At 50.0% G+C, this 24,347-nt stretch overlaps 1 protein-coding gene across 3 annotated transcripts in view; it reads left to right on the forward strand.

Annotated features, from left to right (window-relative positions):
• Positions 1-24,347, forward strand: part of ADCY1 (adenylate cyclase 1) — a 329,819-nt gene that overhangs the window by 197,415 nt on the left and 108,057 nt on the right. For all 3 annotated transcript variants that reach the window (XR_014001150.1, XR_014001151.1, XM_081165108.1), the window contains exons 9-14: positions 16,723-16,917; positions 18,183-18,280; positions 19,438-19,522; positions 20,438-20,527; positions 23,056-23,312; positions 24,031-24,157. Coding sequence is in view for 1 of the 3 variants with exons in the window: in XM_081165108.1 (XP_081021234.1) it covers positions 16,723-16,917; positions 18,183-18,280; positions 19,438-19,522; positions 20,438-20,527; positions 23,056-23,312; positions 24,031-24,157 (852 nt within the window). In the remaining 2 variants the exon portion in view is untranslated. The remainder of the gene's footprint in view (positions 1-16,722; positions 16,918-18,182; positions 18,281-19,437; positions 19,523-20,437; positions 20,528-23,055; positions 23,313-24,030; positions 24,158-24,347) is intronic.

Genomic DNA, 24,347 nt, shown 5'->3' on the forward strand with positions numbered 1-24,347 from the left:
CTTCCAGAAACGTAAGGTCCCCACAATGGGGGTGGGGACCTTCAGGGTGCAATACCGAGGGCGGACGCAGCAACTGGACTTGCTTGTGGTCTAGGGCCCCTTCATTAGCTTACTGGGATTGGCATGGTTTGGACCACTGGGGCTAGCCATCACCGGGGTGAACCACACCAGCTTACAAGTGAAAGTGGATGCCAAATGCAAGGAATTTCCAGGGGTTTTTGATGGGAAATTGGGACAGTATATGTCCCCCCATTGCTCTACAGCTTGACCCCGCAGTACTTGACCTCAAGGCCCGCTGGGTCCCGTTCGCCCTGAAACCCTGTATAGACGAGGAATTGGATCGGCTCATGGAGCAAGGAGTGCTGGAGCCTGTGCCTAATGCCCCCTGGGAAACCCCGATTGTCACACCCGTCAAGCCTAATGGTTCGGTCCGCATCTGCACAGACTACAAATGTACCACAAACAAGGCCCTCACAGCCCATTCTTACCCAGTGCCAGTGGACAGCCATGTCCTTGCCACCCTGGCTGGGTCAAAATTTTTTGGCAAGCTGGGCTTGGCCCAAGCCTATCAACAGCTGCCGGTGGATGAGGCCACAGCAGAGGCACAGACGATTGTGACGCACAGAGGAGCATTCAGGGTAAAGCAGCTGCAATTCGGTGTCAGCGTGGCACCAGGCATATTCCAGAATCTAAGGGACTCGCTCCTTAAAGGGATTCCTGGCATCACCCCCTTCTTCGATGATGTGTTGATTGCCGGGCCCACACCGGAGGACCGCCTCCGCAGCGTTCTGCACTGTTTCCAGACGGCAGGTCTCAAGGTGAAGCGGGAAAAGTGTCTACTAGGAGTGCCTCAGGTGGACTTTCTGGGATTTATGGTGGACGCAGAAGGGGTCTACCCGACTGGGGACAAGGTACGGGCCATTTGTGATGCCCCAGCGCCCAAGAGCAAGACTGAACTTCAGGCCTACTTGGGACTTGCTTGTCTCAAACTCGGTCTTGGCACACTTCGACGAGAGGCTGCCGGTGGTGCTAGCATGCGACGCCTCGCCCTATGGCATCGGCGCTGTCCTGGGACACCAACTCCCAGATGGAAGAGAGGTACCGGTGGCATACTTTTCCCAGACACTCGATGCAATCGAGCGGAACTACTCGCAAATCGACAAGGAGGGTCTGGCAATCGTGAAGGGAGTAAAAAAATTCCATGAATTCTTGTACGGGCAGCCCTTTACCGTGGTGACTGACCACAAGCCGTTGCTTGGCTTGTTTGCCCCCGAAAAGCAGACCCCCCAAGTGCTGTCTCCTCGCGTCCTCAGGTGGTCAATTTTCCTTGCCAGCTACCAGTATGCACTGATTCACCGCCCTGGGAAGGTGATGGGCCATGCGGATGCCCTCAGCAGGCTACCACTACCGGAAACAGACCCCGACCCAGCACCTGCACAAGAGGTTATGAGCCTGGAGCTGCTTCCCGACCGCCCCATTCAGGCACAAGAAGTTGCACACCATTCCAAGAAAGATAGGGTCATTTCCCGGGTCCTGGACTGGGTGTGGAGAGGATGGCCCAGCAGCAGCCCCGGGCTAGAATTCGCAGGCTACACAACCCGTAAGCATGAACTGTCGGCCCACAAGGGGTGCCTGTTATGGGGAAGCAGGGTCATTGTTCCCCAGCCCCTCTGCAAAAGGGTCCTCACAGCCCTACACGAGACACACCCAGCGGTAGTAAGAATGAAGGCCCTTGCCAGGAGTTATGTTTGGTGGCCGGGGATCGACGGAGAGATAGAGGCCTGGGTCAAACACTGCCAGGCCTGCCAAGAATCCTGCCCAGATCCCCCAAGGGCCCCAGTCCAGTCTTGGGAGTCCGCCTGAGCACCATGGTCACGCCTACACGTGGACTTCGCTGGCCCCTTTCAGGGGAAAACAGTCTTCATAGTGGTGGACTCCTACACCAAATGGCTGGAAGTCACACTGGTACCGTCCACTTCCACGTCCACAGCCATCCGGGTACTACGCAGGCTGTTTGCAACCCATGGGCTCCCTGACACTCTCGTCTCAGACAACGGAACCACATTTACGTCAGGAGAATTCCAAATCTTCACAGCGCAGAACGCCATCCGCCACATCCGCTCAGCACCATTCCACCCTGCCACCAATGGCCAAGCAGAACGCATGGTGCGGACCACCAAGGACACCCTCTGCCGCATGACACACGGGGATTGGGAGTACCATCTTGCCACATTCCTTCTAGCACAGCACCCCCAGCTCAACAACTGGCTGGAGCCCCGCTGAACTACTAATGGACCGGCGCCTCACAATCAGACTGGACCGCCTTCACCCCAATAGAGCTCAGGATGAGGTAGTGGTGGGGGAAGGCAGGAACCCCCTGACCTTCGTGGCCCAGGACCCAGTGTACGCAAATAATTTTAGGGCAGGCTCAGCATAGGTACCCGCCACAGTCACCAGGGTCACTGGCCCCATGTCGTACGAGGTGCTAATGGATGGGGGGGGCAATGCTGGCGCCGCCACTGCGACCAGATACAGCGACGATTCCCGGGAGAAAACCAGGAGGAGGACAGGTCAGAGGAGTCCCAAGGGAACAGTGGGGCAGTGAGGCCCATAGAGCAGGAGGGGCCAGCGGGAGAGGCAGAATCATTAAATACAGAGAGGACCCGCGAGGCCAAAAGGACACCGGAACCAGAACCACGACTGAGCGAGCCGGTTGCACCAGACCAAACGGCCCCATCACAGCCAGCATCCTTGGAACATGAGCCAGAACCTGAACCCCGGACCAGGGAACACCCCAGGCTGCAACGCACACATAGCCCGCCGGCGTACCTAGAAGACTATGAATGCAACCTTCTGGGCAGGATTGGAACTTAGATGGGAGGGGTGTTATGTACTGAGTTGAATAGGATCCAAACTGCAGCAGTCTGATTGGTCCTAGAACAATAGGCTCCAAAATGCAGCAGTCTGACTGGTCCTTGAACAATGGAGCAGTATGATTGGTCTGCAGGAGCCACCCAATCCAGCTCCAGATGGAAGTGAATCCACAACCTGATTAGCTTACAGGAGAATTCTGGAATTAGCCAATCACGTGTAGCCCATTGTGTAAATAATGTATATAAAGCAGATACTTTGGGGAAACTTTCATTCCTCCTCACCACTATGAGCTGAATAAAGAGCATGAAATCCACTCTAGACTCTGAGTATATTTCACTCAGGTTAAGAACAGTTTCAGGTAAAGAACGGACGTCCAGAATGAATTAAGTTCCTAACCCGAGGTACCACTGTACAATATATTCTTTGCCACTAGATGATGCTGTTCTATGGTTGCTCCATAAGAAAAAAGCTCATTTCACTGTTATTTCTAAAACACATCTGCAGTTTTCAGTCTCTGGCTGAAACAGAGGGTGAAAGAGTCCTGATTTGAACATCTGATTTGCAATTCTGGGCTGCATCAATAGGAGTATAGCATCTAGATCAAGGGAAGTAATAGTGCCACTGTATTCTGCTCTGGTCAGACCTCACCTGGAGTACTGTGTCCAGTTCTGGGCACCACAGTTCAAGAAGGACACTGACAAACTGGAACGTGTCCAGAGGAGGGCAACCAAAATGGTCAAAGGCCTGGAAACGATGCCTTATGAGGAACGGCTAAGGGAGCTGGGCATGTTTAGCCTGGAGAAGAGGAGGTTAAGGGGTGATATGATAGCCATGTTCAAATATATAAAAGGATGTCACATAGAGGAGGGAGAAAGGTTGTTTTCTGCTGCTCAAGAGAAGCGGACACGGAGCAATGGATTCAAACTACAAGAAAGAAGATTCCACCTAAACATTCGGAAGAACTTCCTGACAGTAAGAGCTGTTCGACAGTGGAATTTGCTGCCAAGGAGTGTGGTGGAGTCTCCAACTTTGGAGGTCTTTAAGCAGAGGCTTGACAACCATATGTCAGGAGTGCTCTGATGGTGTTTCCTGCTTGGCAGGGGGTTGGACTCGATGGCCCTTGTGGTCTCTTCCAACTCTATGATTCTATGATTCTATGATTCTATGATCTTCAGCCCTAAATTTACACTTCTGTCTCCCCCCCCACTCCTCCCCCTCCCCCAATGTCATTGCAGAAAACTATGTGATCTGTTCCTTTCCCTAACTGACATGGAGTTTTCAAGAAATGGAGCAGTTGTGCTGATCCCTCCACCTGTCCCTGGGCTGCACCCAATCCATGCACTAATTCTAAATTACCCTGGTGGCCAGATTATTATTTCCTCCATTAAGAAGTGTGCCATGCAGGCCACTCTCTGCCTTCATTACTGAATGAATTGCCGGAAGGAGTCCTAAATTCAGCTGTCAGGCATTTTGTGGTTGCCTCCAGCATGGGACTGACAACCTGTCCTCATTTGAGGAGAAGAGCTGTGCCAGAAAGGGCTGCACGGCATATAAGGCAGCACGGTTTTACAAATTTAGTCATCATCATCTTATTTGTATGATGCCTTTCCACGGGTAAAACCACTGCTTTTTGCTGGGGGGATGCAGGGGTACACATACCCCTAAACATTTTGTGAATCTTTGTACTTTGTCCATTTACTGTATTTAGTTTCCCCGATTTGAACTATAAAATGGTGATTTTCTTGCGTCAAGAAAAAACAACATTTTTTTAGGGAAAAAAAGCACTGGGTAAAACCATGCTCAAAGTGGCAACATGAAAACATTTACATAATAACAAGCACAACAGAAGCAATCGTAAACAATAAGTAAAACACATGAAAAGGTACAACCAAATTTGAATAATTTCCACATGAATCATAAGTAAATCTAAAAATAAAGTTACAAATGGATATTTTGGGGTTGGGGGTCTGACAAACCACCTCCAAAAGCTCAAACATCGGAAGCTTCTTTCTCCCAAGGCACACCCTGGATCAATCTATCTCTCTGGAGTTTCCGACTGGGGATCTTCCCAGCTTTACCAGCAGATTCCAGGGACAGAACCTGGGTCTGCCTGCATGCTGAGCTGAAGCCACAGCAAGGCTACCTTGGAGACACCCTAAAGAGATGCTTATACCTAGAGAAGCGCCCATTTATTCATGTAACCTTTTAAAAAATGAAATACCGGTAGGTTTCATTTCATTAGACTAGAGAAGTTGCAGATGGCCACTGCCTGAAAGCCAGCCATTTCCCCTTCCACCTCACGTCTTCAGATAGATTTTGGGGTGCATTGTTGGTCTCAGGTTCATTAATAAAAAATCGCTCCCATGACACACCACCACTCCTCAGAGCATTTTGTCAGTCCGTATGTTGTTCAGGTATCTGAGAAGCCAGCAGAATTGTGTCTTTTTGCTGCTAGGATAAAATGTATGTGCTGTATGTTCGAATACATTGTTTAAGGTGATTAATGGATAAGTTAAGAATGTACCTTGCTGGTACCAAAATGTATGGCTGTGGGTTTTGAAGGCCACTCCCTGCAAGGCCCTTTCCACCTGGCCTAGGGGGCAGAGACCAGACTCACCCAGCTCTGCTTCAGAGGCTCCTGGGAGGCCAGAGAGACATTGCCCTGGGTTCTGAAGAGCCCAGACTGACTGGAACAAACTGGGATGAATGTCAAAAATGCTTTTAAATGCTATTAAATAGTTTTTAATCTGTGGCATTGAGGAGATTTCACCCCTCCCATACCCAAGAATCTTCTGACCATCTCCTGATGGTCTCTGCTGACTCTCCACAGAGAGCAGGAGGCGTGTCCTGCCTATCTACTTATTCTGCCCAGTAACATCTCTGTGTGTGTGAGAGAGAGTCAGTCAGTCAGTGTATCGGAGAGAGTGAGAGTGTTAGAGATCCTAGAGATAAGATTGCTGCTAAGAGCAGCTGCAGACTCTCAGTGTAGCATTGATTTATGCTTAGAATATTCAGCTCTGTATATAGTTTTGTACCATAGTTGTAGTTACAGAATAAAAGGAAGATTTTCTACAGAGCTGCTCTCCGAGTGGTTTATACTCTGCAAGACTCTGCAAAACTCTGCTGCGCAACGACTGTATTATTGAGACAGTGAATCCGGTGCTCTCAGCTCTGAGCTGTGAGTCCACAGCACTGTGACCTGTTCCTGTGAGAAAGGAGGTCTCTGGCGGTGCTACCCAGCTCGCCTAGCCTAGTCGGGGTTGAGGTGCAAGAGTCCAGTTGGTGCACTGGCTCTAGGGCGATGCTGACAGGCATTTTAAATTTTTTTTGGGGGGGGTGTTTGTTTTTGTTTGTTGGGGGTAGGGTGAACGTTTAGTTGGGGCAAGTTTAGTATAGTTGCAAATTATTTTTGTTTTTTAATTAGTTTCTATTGTTTTATTGTATAGTTTGCATTCTGTTCTCAAGAGGAGGGGAGTGGGCCCCATCAACAGAATGTCTGGGGCAGGTTCCACGGGGGAGGGGGGATGCACTGGGACAACCGATCTCAGTGATCACGGGTAGGAGGAAGAGTTACGCTAAGACCAGATGATGTCATTCCCGAGGAGGCAGGTTTAGTCGTTGTTTGAAGACTATCCCTGCCTCTGGGTCTGGTCTTGACCAGAAGGATATTGGAATCAGCAAGGGAAACCCACATGACCTGAAGGTGCTGCTGTGCAATGCCAAGTCAGTGATTACTAAGACCACTGCCATCCACAACTTGATCATGGATGGAGGACTTGACCTATCATGTATAACAGACACTTGGTTGGATGAAGCAAATGGGCCTGTTCTTACCGCTGTTTGTCCACCAGGTTTCTTGTACACACAGCAACCCAGGTCATATGGGCAGGGAGGGGGGGTTGCAGTGTTTTTTAGGGGTCATTAGCTTACACCAGGCGTCCTACTGGGAAGACCCAGTTTTCTGGAAGATGGGCAATAGGGGCAGTACAGGATTCATTTTGGTGTACCGACCTCCCCGCTGCACCAAGGATTCCCTGGCCAAGCTGCTTCAGGTCGTGGCAGATGTTCTCCTGGAGACACCTAGTTTGGTTGTCCTAGGGGATTTTAACATCCATGCCGACACAACCTTACAAGGGGCCGCCCGGGACTTTGTGGAAAACATGGCCTCCATGGGGCTGTCCCTGAATAAGTCTGGCCCAACTCATAGCCATGGACATGCCTTGGACCTGGTGTTCACCTCTATGGTTGTGGGTGATCTGACACTAAGTAAAAGTGAAACAAAAAAGTGTCATAGTCAGATCACTTCTTGGTGCAACTAAACTTCTCTGCAACCCTTCCCCTCTGCAGGGAGGTGGGACCTATTCGGATGGTCCACCCCCACCACTTAATGGATCCAAATGGTTTCCAGAGAGTGGTAGGGGATATTTTATCCCATGTTCATGGCCTTTCAGCTGATTCCCTGGTGGCCCACTGGAATGTGGAGTTAACCAGGGCTATTGACTATTTGGCTCTGAAGTGCCCTCTCCAATTGCATGGAGCCCGGACAGCCCTGTGATTTCCCCCAGATCTGAGGGCAATGAAACAATCGCTGAGACAGTTAGAGTGCCGGTGGTGGATAACTCATTCTGAATCTGACCGGACACGGGATAGAGTTCAACGTTGAGCCTACCAAGTGGTGATGGGGATGGCAAAGAGGACCTTCTTCACCGCCTCTATTGCATGTGCAGAAAACAGCAGCAGGAGACTCTTTCAGGTGGTTCATAATTTAACGGAACCACCTTTGCCATTGGGGCCCCGTAAGGACCCCTAGATCTCCTGCAATGATTTTGCAAAGTTTTTTGCAGATAAATTTGCTCAGCTTCGGAAAGAGGTAGACTCCACCATGGGAGCAGGGCCAGGCCGGGAGAGTGCTAGAGTCCTGTCCTGTTGTGTGGGATCAATTCCAATCTGTTACCCCTGAGGATGTGGACAGGCTGCTTGGATGAGTGAAACCAACCACCTGTCTCCTTGATCCTTGCCCATCCTGGCTTATAAAAGCTAGCCGGGAAGGGGTGGGTGATGGGCTTCGTGGGGTGGTGAATGCTTCCCTCCATGAGGGAGCCTTCCCAGACCCACTGAAAGAGGCGGTTATTAAACCACTTCTTTAAAAAACATATTTGGACCTGGCCAATATGGCCAACTTCCATTCTTGGGCATGGTGATTGAGCAGGTGGTTGCTGAACAACTCTAGGCATGTCTATAGGATGCAGACCATCTGGATCCCTTCCAAACATGAGAGTGAAACTGCCCTGGTCGCGCTGGTCGATGATTTCCTGTGGGCTAGGGACTACTTTTCCTAGTTCTGCTAGCTAGAGCTAGTTTTCTAGTTCTGTTGGATCTCTCAGCAGACTCTGATACCCTTGACCATGACATCCTTCTGGACTGTCTAGAGGAGCTGGGAGCTTTGGGCACTGTTATACAGTGTTTCTGCTCCTTCCTCCTGGGCCATGTCCAGAAAGTAGGGGGGGGGTGAGTGTTCAGACCCCTGGGCTCTCACTTGTGGGGTGCCTCAGGGTTTCGTCCTCTCCATGCTTTGTAACATCTATATGAAGCCGCTGGGAGAGATCATCAGGGGGTTTGGGCTGGGTGTTCATCAGTATGTGGATGATACCCAGCTCTACCTCTCTTTTAAATCAGCACCAGTAAAGGCGGTGAAGATCCTGTGTGAGGGTCTGGAGGTGGTTGGAGGATGGAGGGCAGCTAACAGATTGAGGTTGAATCCTGACAAGACAGAAGTACTGTTTTGGGGGGACAGGGGGCTGGTGGTTGTGGGGGACTCCCTGGTCCTGAATGGGACAACTATGCCCCTGAAGGATCAGGTGCGCAGCCTGGGAGTCATTTTGGACTCACAGCTGTCCATGGAGGTGCAGGTCAATTCGTGTCCAGGGCAGCTGTCTACCAGCTCCATCTGGCACACCAGCTGAGAACCTACCTGCCCATAGACTGTCTCACCAGAGTGGTGCATGCTTTAGTTATCTCCCGCTTGGACTACTGCAATGCGCTTCCAGGTGACCTGGAAACTACAACTAATCCAGAATTAGGCAGCTAGACTGGTGACTGGGAGTGGCCACCGAGACCATATAACACTGGTCCTTAAAGACCTACATTGACTCCTAGTACTTTTCCAAGCACAATTCAAAGTGTTAGTGCTGAGCTTTAAAGCCCTAAATGGCCTTGGCCCAGTATACCTGAAGGAGCATCTCCACCCCCATTATTCAGCCCAGACACTGAGGTTCAGCACTGAGCGCCTTCTGGTGCTTCTCTCACTGTGAGAAGTGAGGTTACAGGGAACCAGGCAGAGGGCCGCCTTGGTAGTGGCGCATGCCATAAACAGCTATCTGACTTTTAGAAGACATCTGAAATCAGCCCTGTTTAGAGAAGTTTTTAATGTTTGATCTTTTATTGTGTTTTTAATATTCTGTTGGGAGCCGCCCAGAGTGGCTGGGGTATAAATACTAAATTGTTGTTGTCAGAGCTGCTTGAAGATCCTAGCTCACAGAGGATCACGCTAGCCAGCGATCATTAAGTAAAAGTCTTTATTGAATTACAGTTTCCATTCTCACGCTGCTGCGCGCAAACTCTACGTCTAGTAGCTAGATCGGCGAAGCTCCGTCTGAGTCTCCGCCCCGTGTGCACCAACTTAATATCCTAGCCTTGCTCCACCTTTTCCGCCTGACTGTCCTCCTCTGGGTCCCTCTACCCCCCGGGGCTTCTTCCTTCCGGGATTCTTCTGACGCTGACCCGGACCCTCCTGCCTCCTTGCGCCGGGCTTTAGGACCTGGTTCCCTTTCGGGGCTGCTTACTGCGCCGCCTTCCTCTGCATTTGAACTTGGCGCGCGCGCCCAACCTTCCACTTTCCTCTTAACCGTTTCTTCGCTCCCCGATGGAGGTGTGGCCACTCCTGACTCATGCCCTCCCTCCTGTGGTGAGCTGCCAGCGCTTCCCCCCTGGCTCCCTTCCTCTTCCCTGCTTCCTGGCGGTGACGCTGGTCCCGATTTCCAGCTGCTCCCCCCTGAGTCCCCTCTGGCTCTATCTTCCTGGGGTGCCCCCCTTGCCCTGGCCACTGGTGCTCCTTTCTGTGAATCCTCTGATTCACTAGAAAGACTAGGAGATCTCGGGTCGTCGTCATCACTCATCTTTTCTTCTGCCTCCTCCCCTTCGCTCTCTGTTTCCTCCCTTGCCCGTGCCTCTGCTCCTAAACCCCTGACATCCATCCCCCCCTCGAAGCCCCCCATTCCCCCCTCCCCTCCTTCCGGTGCTGGAGCTGGGGGCTGCTGTTGCAAAGGGACGAACGTCGGATATCGTTCGCTTCCCGTGGCGGGCCTCCATCTGAAGTCCCCCGGGTCTTCCTCCCTGCTCTCGTCGACGACGGTCACCTCCGCTTCCATCTCTGTGCCGCCGTGCTCGAAACCAGGGTCGTCCCCGAAAATGTCCATGTCCGTCTCTCCCTCACTTCCTCCTGGCGGCGTTGCTCGTCCTGAGCATTCCAGCCACTTTCTGCGGAACTGCTCCTCTGGCCTATCGTCCCACCAATACGAGGGTTCTGAGGCGGATCCCGAGGGTGACCCCTCCGGGGAACGGACGTCTCGTGTCGGTTCCTCGTCCGAGTCGAACCCCCGGAACGTGCTGGCCGAAAGCGTGGGCGTGAAAAGCCAGTCGTCGAAAAAGTCTGCTGGCATAGGTCTATGTGGGAAGAGGGCATGAAACTCGTCTTTGAGCAGAGGTTCGTCTAAGGCGTAGCCCGGCACCCAGCTGTTCGCACTGGCCGGGGTGCCCTCCTTGGCGAGAAAGTATTCTACCCCCTCTTCCCCCCATCTGGAGTCCAAAATCTCCGTGACTTCGTTGATGCGCTCCTTCTGTGCCACTCCCGCGTGCCCTGTTCTGTCTCTGGCCGGACTCGGCGCCGTTCCGGGTTCCTGGAACCTGTGCGGTGCCTTGTAGGGAGTGAGCACCGATCTGTGGAATACCGGATGCATTCTGGAACCCTCCGGAAGTGCCAGTCTGAAAGCTACCGGGTTGACCTGCTCTTCGACTTGGTAGGGCCCCAGTTGTTTATGCCCTAGTTTCTTCTTGGCCAACGACCTGGCCGGCACTGCGTGGGCTGCTAACCAAACCCAGTCTCCCACGTGGAGCTCTTCTCCAACCCTTCTGTGCTTGTCTGCTTGTACCTTGTATGCGTGCTTGGCCAGCTCCAGGTGGCGCCTCAGCTGATCGTGGACTTCCTGCAGCTCCGACGCGAACGCATCTGCTGTCTGCGGCTCCCCCTCCCCCATTCTTTCCAGTCCCAGGAAGGTTCTGGGGTGCCTCCCGTTGTTGGCGAAGAACGGCGTGACCCCCGTGGACACGTGCTTCGTGTTGTTGTAGGCGAACTCGGCAAGCGGCAGGTAATCCACCCACGTCGCAGGCTGTTGATTTGCATAACATCTCAGGTACTGCTGCATGATGGCATTGACCCGCTCCGCTTGCCCGTTGGTCTGCGGGTGTCTCGCCGACGCCAGGTTGATCTTGACGTTCAGGAAGCCCATCAGCTTCTGCCAGAAATTCGAGATGAACTGCCGCCCCCGGTCGGACAGAATAGACCGTGGCAGACCGTGAACCTTGAACACGTGGTCTATGAACAGTTTGGCGGTTTGCTCCGCCGTGGCCACCTTAGCACACGGAATGAAATGCGCCATCTTGGAAAACAGGTCCACCACCACCAGCACTGCCGTCTTGCCCCTTGAGCTGGGCAGATCCGTGACAAAGTCCAGGGCCACCCTTTCCCAAGGTTCGACCGGAGTTTGCAGCGGTTCCAACAGTCCGGCCGGCGGTTTGTGCACTGGTTTGGCCCTCTGGCAGGTGTCACACCTCGCCACGTAGTCTGCGACCTCCCCTCTCATTCCAGGCCACCAGAAATCCCTGGCTACTAATTCCACCGTCTTCTCCTTGCCAAAGTGCCCGGCCGTGGGCGCGTCGTGCAGCTGCTGCAGCACCTTGGCTCGAAGTTCGTCTCCCGGCACGTAGATGGCCCCTTTACGGATGAGCAATCCATCTCTTAGCTGGAAACCGTCGGCCGCTGCCTTGCCCCTTTGCACCTCTGCCATCTTTGCTTGTGCGAAGGAGTCCCCCTGCAACGCTCGTCGCACCGCCTCTAGGTCCACGGTCGCCGCGGCGCACGCCCACACTGTCGGTGCGAAGATGTGCATGGCGGCCGCTGGTGTTGCGTCCTCCAGATACTGTGGCTTACGGGAGAGAGCGTCTGCCATGATGTTGGTGTTCCCCGGGACATACTCTATTCGGAAGTCGAAGTTCGCAAAGAACTCAGCCCAACGTATCTGCCTCTGGTTCAGGAACTGTGCCGTGCGCCAGTGCTCTAGATTCTTGTGGTCCGTGCAAACCTGCACCGTGTGCTTGGCGCCGATCAGAAAGTGCCTCCACGCCTTGAACGCTGCGTGAATGGCCAGCAACTCCCTGTCCCAGATGGTGTAGTTCTGCTCGGACTTGCTGAGCTTCCTGGAGTAAAACGCTCCCGGTCGCCACACCCCCTGCGGGTCTTTCTGCAGCAGGACCGCCCCCACGGCTCTGTCCGAAGCGTCTGTCTCCACCCTCATCGGCTTGCTGGGGTTGACATGAAGCAGCTGCTCTTCCGACGCGAAGAGACGCTTGAGTGCCTGAAAGGACTGCTCCGCCTGCTCTGTCCAAATGAACTTCTTTTTCTTGGAGCTAAGCGTGTCAGTGATGGCCGCCGTCTGCATCGCGAAGCCCTTGATAAACTTGCGATAGAAGTTCGCAAAGCCGACAAACCGTTGGACCTCCTTCCGGTTGCGCGGGCTCTTCCAATCCAACACCGCTCGAACCTTGGCGCTGTCCATGGCGAGCCCCTTGTCAGACAGCTTGTAGCCCAGAAAATCCACCTCCGGCACGTCAAATTGGCACTTCTCCAGCTTGGCGTAGAGCCTATGTTGCTTTAGCCTGCTCAGCACTTCCTTGACGTGTTTGTCATGCTCCTGCTGCGACTCCGAAAAGATCAGGATGTCATCTAAGAAACAGACGCACGTCTTGTAGAGAAGTCCCGCCAACACGTGATGCATAAATGCTTGAAAAACGTGGGAGCCATTTTGCAATCCAAAAGGCATAACTCTATATTCGTAGGTCCCCAGTGGCGTGAACATGGCTGTCTTCCACTCATCACCCTCCCGCATGCGAATGAGGTTGTACGCCCCCCGCAGGTCCAACTTGGTGAACACTCTGCCCTTCCGTACCTTTGCGAGGAGGTCGTCAATTCGGGGCATGGGGAAGTCCGATGGCCTAGTCACACTGTTCAAAATCCTGTAATCCACTACGAGTCTCTTTTGGGGCGTGTCCCGCTTCTTAACAAAGAATACGGGACTGCCCCCCACTGCCTTGGACTCCCGGATGAAGCCGCGCTGCAAATTATGATCAATGAACTCCTTGAGTTCTTGCAGTTCGTCCTCTGACATGGAATACAGTCTCCCTTTAGGCAGCGCCGCCCCCGGCAGCAGGTCAATTTTGCAGTCATATGGTCTGTGAGGGGGTAGCCTGTCTGCCTCCTTCTCGCAGAAAACTTCCAAAAATTCAGCGTACTTGTGGGGAATCGCTTGCAGCGTGCCTAGCAGCAGCTGTGACTCCTCTTCCTCTCCTTCCTGCCTGGGCACGATGCAGTGTTCAGCACAAAAGGAAGAGCCGAAGGTCAGCTGCCTCTGGTACCAAGCCATCGTTGGGCTGTGCTTGTCCAGCCAACTCATGCCCAATACAATGGGCGTGTCAGATAGTTGAGTGACGTTGAAGCTGATGATTTCTCTGTGATTCCCAAGTCGCATCACCATTGGTGGCGTCTGCTTCACCACTTGCCCCCCGAGCAGCTCCCTGCCATCCACCGTGACAACCTGCAGGGGCAGTGTGGCCGGCAGCAACTGCACAGCGTGCCTGTCGACAAAGTCCTGCCCTATAAAGTCCGCATTGCTGCCTGAGTCAATGGTGATTGGCACGTCTATGGTGATTCCATTGGGCAGCTGGAGAGATGCTGTGAGCCTCACTACTGGTTTGGGCGGGAGGGGGTTCACGGGCTGTAAAATCTCTGGGGACTGCGTCACTAACACGTCTGGCTGGGCCCCAGTGCCTCTTCCTCCAGCCAGACTGCGTCGTTTCCCTGCTGTGGTCCTCCTTGCTGCGTTGCTGCAGTCACCATTGCTGAGGCTGCAGTGAGCTTGTGGGGCCTCTGGGGACACTCTTTTGCCATATGCCCTGGTTCCTCACAGACGTAACACTTCCTGTTCCCTCTAGGAGGCTTCGCTTTCACTGCTGCCGGTGCTAGGGCTCTGGTTGCTGACTGAGCCCTTGCACCTCCAACCTCCATAGGTTCGGCTCCTCCTCCTGGCGGAGGCGTGGATTGCGCCCGCGCTGCTTCTCTGGGAAGGAAGGAGGGGCCCCCGGCTGGTTCGCGCCCTCCACGCCCTTCGTCCTTGCTCCACGGACGTCCTTCCAGCCTCACCCCCACTGCCAGTGCCCTCTGAACGACCTCCTGGGTGGTTCGGGGTCTCTCCCCCCTCGCGATCTCATCTTTAATCGAGTTGTGCAGCCCCTCCCAAAAGAGGTCTCTTACAGGAGCCGAATCTCTGTCCCATTCCAGGGCACTGACCAAGGCGAAAAAGCGGGCATGATACTGCCTGACGCTGGCCCTCCCTTGTCTCAGCCCATGCACCTCCTTCCGTGCAAGATCCACGTCAATACTTGATAAAAAGCACCCATCCATCGCTTTAATAAAGGCATCCGCATTCTGGAGCGCCGGATCATTATCTCTCCATAAATTGCGTAGCCATGCTTTCGCATCCCCATGCAGATGGGACATGATGAACCCCACTCTCTCTTGTTCATCTCTAAAGTCTTTATGCAGCAGTTGCAGTGCGCACAGTACGTCGGCTCTAAAGTTGGGATACTGTTGCAGGTTCCCATCGAAGTGAGAGACCAGCCCGCCTGTCCGTCTCGCCAACCCAATTCCCTCCTGCCGGGGTGTCTGCTTTGTCAGCACGTCTAACCTGACCTGGAGATCCCTGCAGGCGGCAGCTGCCTCCTCCTCTCTCTTCCTGGATGCGAGAACCTCGGCGTTCAGTTGTGCCACTGCTTTTCTGAGGTCCTCTATCTGCTGCTCAGCCGTCATGTCGTCTGCCGTTCGTGAGCTCGCTAGTAGGCACCTGTTTCTCTCCCCTCCTCGAGGCTGTAGATGCCCACAATGGGGAGACGGAGCTTACTGTCAGAGCTGCTTGAAGATCCTAGCTCACAGAGGATCACGCTAGCCAGCGATCATTAAGTAAAAGTCTTTATTGAATTACAGTTTCCATTCTCACGCTGCTGCGCGCAAACTCTACGTCTAGTAGCTAGATCGGCGAAGCTCCGTCTGAGTCTCCGCCCCGTGTGCACCAACTTAATATCCTAGCCTTGCTCCACCTTTTCCGCCTGACTGTCCTCCTCTGGGTCCCTCTACCCCCCGGGGCTTCTTCCTTCCGGGATTCTTCTGACGCTGACCCGGACCCTCCTGCCTCCTTGCGCCGGGCTTTAGGACCTGGTTCCCTTTCGGGGCTGCTTACTGCGCCGCCTTCCTCTGCATTTGAACTTGGCGCGCGCGCCCAACCTTCCACTTTCCTCTTAACCGTTTCTTCGCTCCCCGATGGAGGTGTGGCCACTCCTGACTCATGCCCTCCCTCCTGTGGTGAGCTGCCAGCGCTTCCCCCCTGGCTCCCTTCCTCTTCCCTGCTTCCTGGCGGTGACGCTGGTCCCGATTTCCAGCTGCTCCCCCCTGAGTCCCCTCTGGCTCTATCTTCCTGGGGTGCCCCCCTTGCCCTGGCCACTGGTGCTCCTTTCTGTGAATCCTCTGATTCACTAGAAAGACTAGGAGATCTCGGGTCGTCGTCATCACTCATCTTTTCTTCTGCCTCCTCCCCTTCGCTCTCTGTTTCCTCCCTTGCCCGTGCCTCTGCTCCTAAACCCCTGACAGTTGTTGTTGAAGAAGAAGAAGAAAACTGTCCTACCAGAAACGTTAACCAACAAATTTAAAACAGCACGAGGACAAGCAAAGAAGGGTGGATGTCTTCACCAGGGTGTGGCTTTTCTTTCTCACATATATAGCACAACAAGACAATGGCCTCCCCCTACCTCCTAAAAAACCTAGGGTTGCCATATTTCAAGAGATAAAAATACAGACACAAAAAGTTGTTGGCAATCGCCTGATAGACCTCTGCCGCTGCTGAGCCCGAGCCTCTACCAGAGCCATGCCCCCCCCAAATTTAACCCAAAATCCAGGACATTTGCTTTAACATGTAAAATCCCCCCCTCCTCCCAGATGGGCATTTAGGACCCCAAAATAGGACATGTCCAGGAATTCCCAGATGTATGGCAATCCTACCCCCCCAAAGCATACGAATCAGTATGGCTACTCTGACCCAACACCCCCCCTCCCCACATGCTAACAAACAAACTACACTGCAACCAAGCACATACAACCAACCTCTCTCTCAAGAGAGAGGACCTACTTATGTAGCGCTGACACAAAAACCCTGCACAAACACCACACAATAGAATGAAATATCATTCTCCTTCGCCCTCTCTTTTTCCCAACCACACACTGGCTATGACAAGAGTGTTTTACACAAAATGTAAAGAAACTGTGAAAATGACTCTGGGAACTGAAAATGGAGAGGCTGTATGCACTTTTCCTTGTTTATTTGGTTATTTTGTAATACGTACAAGAAATCTTCCGTGAAAACTTTTTTTATATAAAAAAGCTTTCCCTGCTGTTTTCCGGTTTTGCCACAGAGGAGGGCATTGAGGACAGCATCAGAAAAACTCAGGAACCGTTCCTCTTTTTCTACAAATGTTGTGTACAACACTCCTGGAACTCGAGTGAATCGATACATTGGCCGTTTAATAGAGGCCCGGCAAACTGAGTCGGAGATGGCAGACCTACATTTTTTCACCCTGAGGTACAAACAGATTGAGCGCGAGCAAAAAGTAAGTGAGGCTTTTACTAAGTTTATCAGTCAAATAAAAAGAGAAACTACCGCTTGCTTGCTTGCTTGCTTGCTTGCTTGCTTGCTTGCTTGCTTTTCCCCCCCATTTAAGGTTTCATTTTCCTATATTTTTAATGAAGTATTGGCTTCCGTTTTCATGGAGCCTTTGTCAATATATTGGCCCAAGTCCTCTTCCCTCCTCATTCGCATGCAAAGGGACGAAGTGTACAGCTTGCACAAAGGAAGAAACCCAAGTTTCCCATTATGTCTAAATGCATAATTTGTTCCTTTCAAACACTAAAAATCAGAAGGCGCGCCTCTTCCTGCAGGTTACCTGGATTCTATTGGTTGTTTTTTGCTTTTTTCCTACTATGTAGTGCTTCCCCCCCCCCTTGTGTTCAGGTCAGTTTTATTTTTAGTATTATATAAAGCTTTGTACTTTTTTAAAAAATAGAAAAGTGTTTTGTAAATAAATGAGTGCCTTGTGCTAGAGCAGCTGGTTTTGGGGTGCCCCCTACTCCCTCGTTCTCTTTGATTCAGCACAGTAGGGCCCTTGTGTAAACGTGCTTGTGTGCAATGGTAGAGGCCTGCCTGGAAAGCTTGAAGCCCACCACCACTACATGGGAGAAGGGTTGAAGAAAAGGAAATATGAATTGGTGCCGCCCTGTAGATTGGCCAGTCGTGGCTAGGAGCAGCTAGGAACTAGGTGGAGTCATCAATCTTATAAAAAGTGTGGACTTTCACACACTGGCCAGTTTCCATTTTGACTTGGAAATGTTCGTTTTGGGGATCTCAGAAGTACATAAAGGCAAGACGCAGGTGAGGGAGTGCTTTCCTGCAATGGCACCCACCTGAGAGATGATGGAACTATGCTGAGGCTGAAAAAAAAGACTGGTTCTAATACCTCCAAGTCTCAGGATGAGGCCCTTCCAATCTTTCCCGGTTCCATTTCTGAGCTGGGGAAGGAGGGCCAGACCCACCACTCTAGCAGTGTTTGGTCAGCACACTTCCTCCCCAGCTCCAAATTTTGAAGGGAGGTGAGGAGGAAGCTCATGCTGGATTTGCAAGCACTCTGGCTACTTTTCCTGACCATACACTGACTTTGAAAACTCAGAAAGAAATGATGTGGTCATCAGGGGCAAATCTGGCGAGCACACTCACAGATTACTGCTGTGCATGCTTGTATTTCTGTCTTTAGAACCAGGAGGTGTGATGGATATGGGTCAATAATTGTATTTATGCCTCTTTTCCCCACCTCATTCACAGTATCACCAGCTTCAGGATGAATATTTCACCAGTGCTGTCGTCTTGTCATTGATTCTAGCTGCCTTATTTGGCCTTGTCTACCTTTTAATAATCCCACAGTAAGTGCTTTCTCAGTGTTTTAAATTAAATGCCAAGTACAGTGGTACCTCGCAAGACGAATGGCTCGCAAGACAAAAAACTCGCTAGACGAAAGGTTTTTCCGTTTTCGATTTGCCTCGCAAGACGAAATTTCCCTATGGGCTTGCTTCGCAAGACGAAAACGTCTCGCGGCTTTGTTTCCTTTGTCTAAAAACAAAGACATGTTTTGTTTATAAAGTTAATTTATTTTCCCTTCAATTTTTGAACTGCTCTTTACAGTATGTGTGACTTTAAAGAGCAGTTAATAAACTGTTGTTGTACCAAATTTGGCTTTGTTTCAACTTTTTTTGACCATAGGAACGCATTAATTGATTTTCAATGCATTCCTATGGGATTTCGTGATTCGCAAGACGAAAAATTCGCTAGACGACAAAAATTGCGGAACGAATTAATTTCGTCTTGCGGGGCACCACTGTAATTTTTTTAAATGAAATCGGAGTGTCTTGGGCAAACATTGGATTCATTAGAAAACTTTATTTCTTACATTCTACCCCACCCCCCAATCAAGAGAGCAGGTTCAGAGCTGGATCCCCCTCCCCCACCCTAGTAACCCAGATCCACCAAGACTAGGAGCGATGGATCGTCTTGCCCCACCCTGCGTTGGTCTAAGAGCCTCTCCAAGCTATCTCTATCGGTGGCCCCCACAGCATCCCCGCACTAGTGAATCCCATAGTTTCACTTTGTGATTAATGAAGAATTACTTTCTTTTGTCTGTCTTCATTGGATGGCCCCTGGTTGTAGTATTATGTGGGAGGGAGAAAAACCTATCTCAGATTTACACAATTTATGGGGGTCAGGGAGTATTAAAGGAGGAGACAACATGCAGTATAAATGCATCTCACCAAGCACCACCCACATGGACAGGTAACATGGGCAGATTGATTTCAGAGTCATATAATTTAAAGCACTTTTCTGTGGATGAAGGTTGGAAAAGGCACACACAGAAAGAATGAGCCCCATGCACATTAATCCCCTAGGGTGTACCTAGCCTGTGTCTCTTGCTTGCACAAGAAGGGAAAATGCTTGATAGTTAACCAGAATCCATCTGCCAAGTTCCAGTGAGGAGGTGGTGCTTTTCTGTATGTTCAATGACTCGGCTTCTGCGTGTTCCTCCTAGGAGTATCATCGTGCTTGTCCTTCTGGTGTTCTGCATATGCTTCCTGGTGGCATGTATCATGTACCTGCATGTCACCCGAGTACAAGTAAGTGATCTCAAATGCCGTGGCCTCTTGATCCTCACAAGAGACTTACTAAGCATTGCATCATGCCATATCTCCATCAGGCAGGAACCTGTTTAATTTTATTAGTGTACAGCACCTAACACAGTGCAAGGCTTATATAAGTAATGTTTCACATTTCTCCAAAGCAGAAGGAGGCTCCAGAGGCAACCTTGATAGCAGGTCAGGGGAACCTTTGGCTAGCCCAATGTTGCTGAACTACAACTCCCATCATCCCTGATCATTGGCCATGCTTGCTCGGTCTGATGAGAGTTGTAGTTCAGCAACATCTGGAAAGCCAAAGGTTCCCCTGACCTGCTATCGAGGTTGCCTCTGGAGCCTCCTCCTGCTTTGGAGAAATGTGGCATCCCTTTTATGGCAAGGTGGAGCCATCTTTGGCAACAAGATTGGGTGGGCAAAGCCACAACTGCAGTCCCTCTTCATCCCAGCCCCATGCATGCATGCACACATGCAGGCAACCTCCACCCGCACTTACTTTTCCCCACTGACACCACCTTCCCTGCTCCCCCTCCCCTCCCCCCTTTAAACTTCCCTTCCCAACATTCTTGCATTCACCCTTTACAGTTTTACTGCAGACTTAAGTTAGTTGGTTTGTTTTTTAATCACAGTCATGAGGCTTTCCCCCGACTCCTTTTCCAAGTGGGAGAATGAATTGCTAATGCTTAGCCTGTCAAACTTATTATGAATAGGAGTCTGCTGAAATAAGAATTAGCTTGCTTGAATGTGAAGATATATCTTTGTGAATGCACAACAAACAAATTTTATTGCGCCAAATGAAATGTAAGACATCAGTTTCATTTTTGTTGTTTTTTACTATTTTATAAATAACATACCTACCTTGTTTTTAAATTAACAGAGACTATTGTTTTTGTCTTTCAGTGTTTTCCAGGGTGCCTGACAATACAAATTCGAACGATTTTATGTGTTTTTATTGTAATATTAATTTATTCAGTGGCACAAGGCTGTGTGGTGAGTGTATAGGAATGGTTGTCTAATTCATGGAGAGACCTGCCATCCCCTCAGTTTGCTCTGATTTAAGTCATTGAGATCATTTCCATTAGCATGCTAACCCCCTCATATATAATTGCCTTATCATATAAACAGCTGAGTATAATTGATGTGTCTTTTTGAAACTGAAAACCTATATTCTTCTAAGTCCAAGAAAGCTAAATCATTCTACATTTTATTTCTCACTTTGGCTTTTGCTGCTAAGAATCAGTTTATATATGCAGCAAAATCTGGTTGTAATGTTTTTCCCGGACTGTGTCATTTCACATGGAAGTGCGCACTGCAAGCTTTTGAATGCTTCACCATGGAAGAAGATTCCCTACAAGTAGAAAACTAGCATGATGCCAGGCTTTCATCCTGACTTGCTGTTTTTCTGTACATAAGGAGCTTATTTCATGGGAAGCACATAAGCATGCAACTCTGTAGCCTGAAGCAGCACAGTCAAACGTCTCCACATTATCCTGCATTTTATTGTGGGCACTGCCCTGTGATCTTATGATGAAGGGTGGTATATCAATCAGTTCAATCAACCAACCAACCAACCAACCAATCAATCAATCAATCAATCAATCAATCAGTCTATTTTGCTGCATGTTACTGACCTTGAGTCATAAATACTGGGGATTCTGCCTCTATGGTGGGTATTACAAGTGATCACTGAAATGATGGAAGGGGTTTTTTTGTTTGGTAGCTTCACAAACATAGAACAGAGGTTCTCTCCTGGTCTGCCCCGCAGAGGACCTTAAGGTCCATGAATAATCATAGTTTAGAGGTCCTGGGCCCTAAGGAAGTCAGACTATCCTCCACCAGGGCCAGGGCCTTCTCAGTGATGGCTCCAAACTGGTGGAATGCTCTGTCCCAGGAGACCAGGGCCCTGCAGGATTGAACTTCCTTCCACAGGGCCTGTAAGACAGAGCTATTCTGCCTGGCCTTTAATTTGAACTTAGCCTGATCTTTTATTCCCCTTCCTTCCTCCCCATCCCCTTTTTATGAAGATTACTCGCTCTGGGATCCCACAGCTAATTCTCCCCTGGTCTCCTCGCTGGCCCAAATAGAACTAATTTAGCCAGCTAGCCCTGGTGATCATCTAATCTCTTTTGGACTTCCCTATTCCCATGATCTTGGGCTCCATGATCACTGCAGATGGTGACAGCAGCCACAAAATTAAAAGACGCCTGCTTCTTGGGAGAAAAGCAATGACAAACCTAGACAGCATCTTAAAAAGCAGAGACATCACCTTGCCAACAAAGGTCCATATAGTTAAAGCCATGGTTTTCCCAGTAGTGATGTATGGAAGTGAGAGCTGGACCATAAAGAAGGCTGATCGCCGAAAAATTGATGCTTTTGAATTATGGTGCTGGAGGAGACTCTTGAGAGTCCCATGGACTGCAAGAAGATCAAACCTATCCATTCTTAAGGAAATCAGCCCTGAGTGCTCACTGGAAGGACAGGTCCTGAAGCTGAGGCTCCAATACTTTGGCCACCTCATGAGAAGAGAAGACTCCCTGGAAAAGACCCTGATGTTGGGAAAGATGGAGGGCGCAAGGAGAAGGGGACGACAGAGAATGAGATGGTTGGACAGTGTTCTCGAAGCTACCAGCATGAGTTTGACCAAACTGCAGGAGGCAGTGGAAGACAGGAGTGCCTGGCGTGCTCTGGTCCAGGGGGTCACGAAGAATCGGACATGACTAAACGACTAAACAACAACAACATGCCCTAGTGGAGATCAAGCCTGTCAGAGAGAACAGGCTCATGCTCCATCTGCCATTCCGGTGGCACCTGGAAGTCTGAAACACGGATACATCTCACCTTTGCGGTGGAGTGCAGTTCATCATCCTGTGCAGCCAGTCACTACATTTCCCAAATTTGTTTGTGAATTGAAGGGCTCATAGTTTTATAAAAGCAATGAGGAACTTGGAGGATCTTGTTCCAAATGTTCTGCTTCACAAATGACTGTAATCTATTAATTAAATTCTTCTTGATTTTCATCCAATGGTGTGAATGTCCTCCATTAAAGAAATAAACAGGATGTGGTCATCCTCTGAGGCCCTTCTGGGGTCCGGAGTGCAGCAACATGAGAACAGGCCTTTTCTGCAGTGGCTCCCCATCTGTGGAATGCTTTCCCCAGGGAGGCTCATCTGGCTTCTTTGCTACATATGTTTAGGTGAAAACATTCCTCTTCTCCCAGGCATTTGGCTAATTAAACAATCTATGGACTTTTAAACTGTCCATAAAAACGTTTATTTTTGTCTGCTACCATGCTGTGTATTTTTGTGTTTTTATATTGTAAACTGCCTTGTGATCCTCAGATGAAAGGTGGTATAGAAATTTACCTGTTTTTTAAAAAGACTTGATAGCAAATGACACATTTAGCATCACTTCTAGATTCACCCCTAATGCTGTTGTCATCAAATGGAGGACATGTGTGTTTGTGTGAACTTTCACCGTTGAAACTTTTCATTCAGCTCTCAACTCCGTTTCTCCCTTAGGTTGGATGTATGCCTTGGGTTTGGAGTACTAATTCCAGCAGCTCCATAGTTATCATTTCTTTGGGTGGGACAAATAAGACAATGAGTGAACTTCCATGCGATGCAGCCCATTATGCATTTCTCTCCTGCGTTGTGGGGACTCTGACCCTGGCAATATTTCTACGCGTATCTTCCTTGCCAAAAATGATCCTCCTGCTTTTTGTTACAATTTTGTACATAGTCATTTTGGAACTCAGCGGATACAGAAAAGCAGTGGGGTAAGTTCATTGCATAATTAAGGAAGAGTTTTGTTGTTTTCATATTTTGCCCCCACACCTTCAGTGCAAAGTAGAGATTCTAATGTATGTGGGAGATGTTGAAGTACAGGCCTAAACTAGCCTTTAAGTGCATAGTCCTCATTCATAACCAAAACAAAGTTCATGTCAATGCAAACTGCATTTGCCCTTGCCTCTCTCCTCTCCCCATGCTCTGTCTAAATTAGGGTTGTAAGGTCCTTGGTGCAAAGCAGATCTCTGTTTCATGTATTAACTACGCAAAGCACCTTTATACTGATGACACTCTTTAGATAGTCTTAATAATGGTTTTGTGTGTCTGGTATCTGCCTCCAGCACTGCTATAAGCTGGGATTATTGTTGAAGTAAAAGACTTCAGTGCAGCTCCTCATTTCCTTCATCCTGCATTTCAACCTAGCATAAGCGAAAGATGACAGTAGAGGAAACAGGAGAGAGGCAGACGCACTTGTGAGAAGTGAGGAGACTCCTGCTCCCTTCTCCACAAATCTAGAAAGACCAGCCATTGCCTTCTTTGATGGCGGCTGCCACTGCTTCCTCCCTCTAAGATGGTTGGGATTCAAGACTTGTAGTGTACAAAGGATTTCATGGAGGTTCGTTGTTTTCAAGCACTTTTTGAAAATGACATTGGTCTTTTTGTAAAAGAAATGGAAAGCTTATGTGCACATTTTCTTTCTTTCTAAAGGGGTGGCTCTTTTTATATTCGTGGCTATGAACCCATCTTGGCCATCTTGCTGTTTTCCTGTGCCTTGGCACTTCATTCCAGGCAGGTGGATTTGAAGCTACGTCTCGACTACCTCTGGGCTATGCAGGCAAGGAAACCTTTTGCCTTTCTAAAGCACAATGTCAAGCTCCTCTTTTCTGTTGCCTCTTATTGTATACAAGGCTATAAAAACCATTTAATTTAGCAAGAATGGGTGTGGAAATGTGGCAATAAACATAGACTGTACCTGCGTGAGTAGTTGCATATAATAATAATAATAATAATAATAATAATAATAA

The sequence above is a fragment of the Podarcis bocagei genome (assembly GCF_964188305.1).
Source record: "Podarcis bocagei genome assembly, chromosome: 12".
NCBI lineage: Eukaryota > Metazoa > Chordata > Lepidosauria > Squamata > Lacertidae > Podarcis > Podarcis bocagei.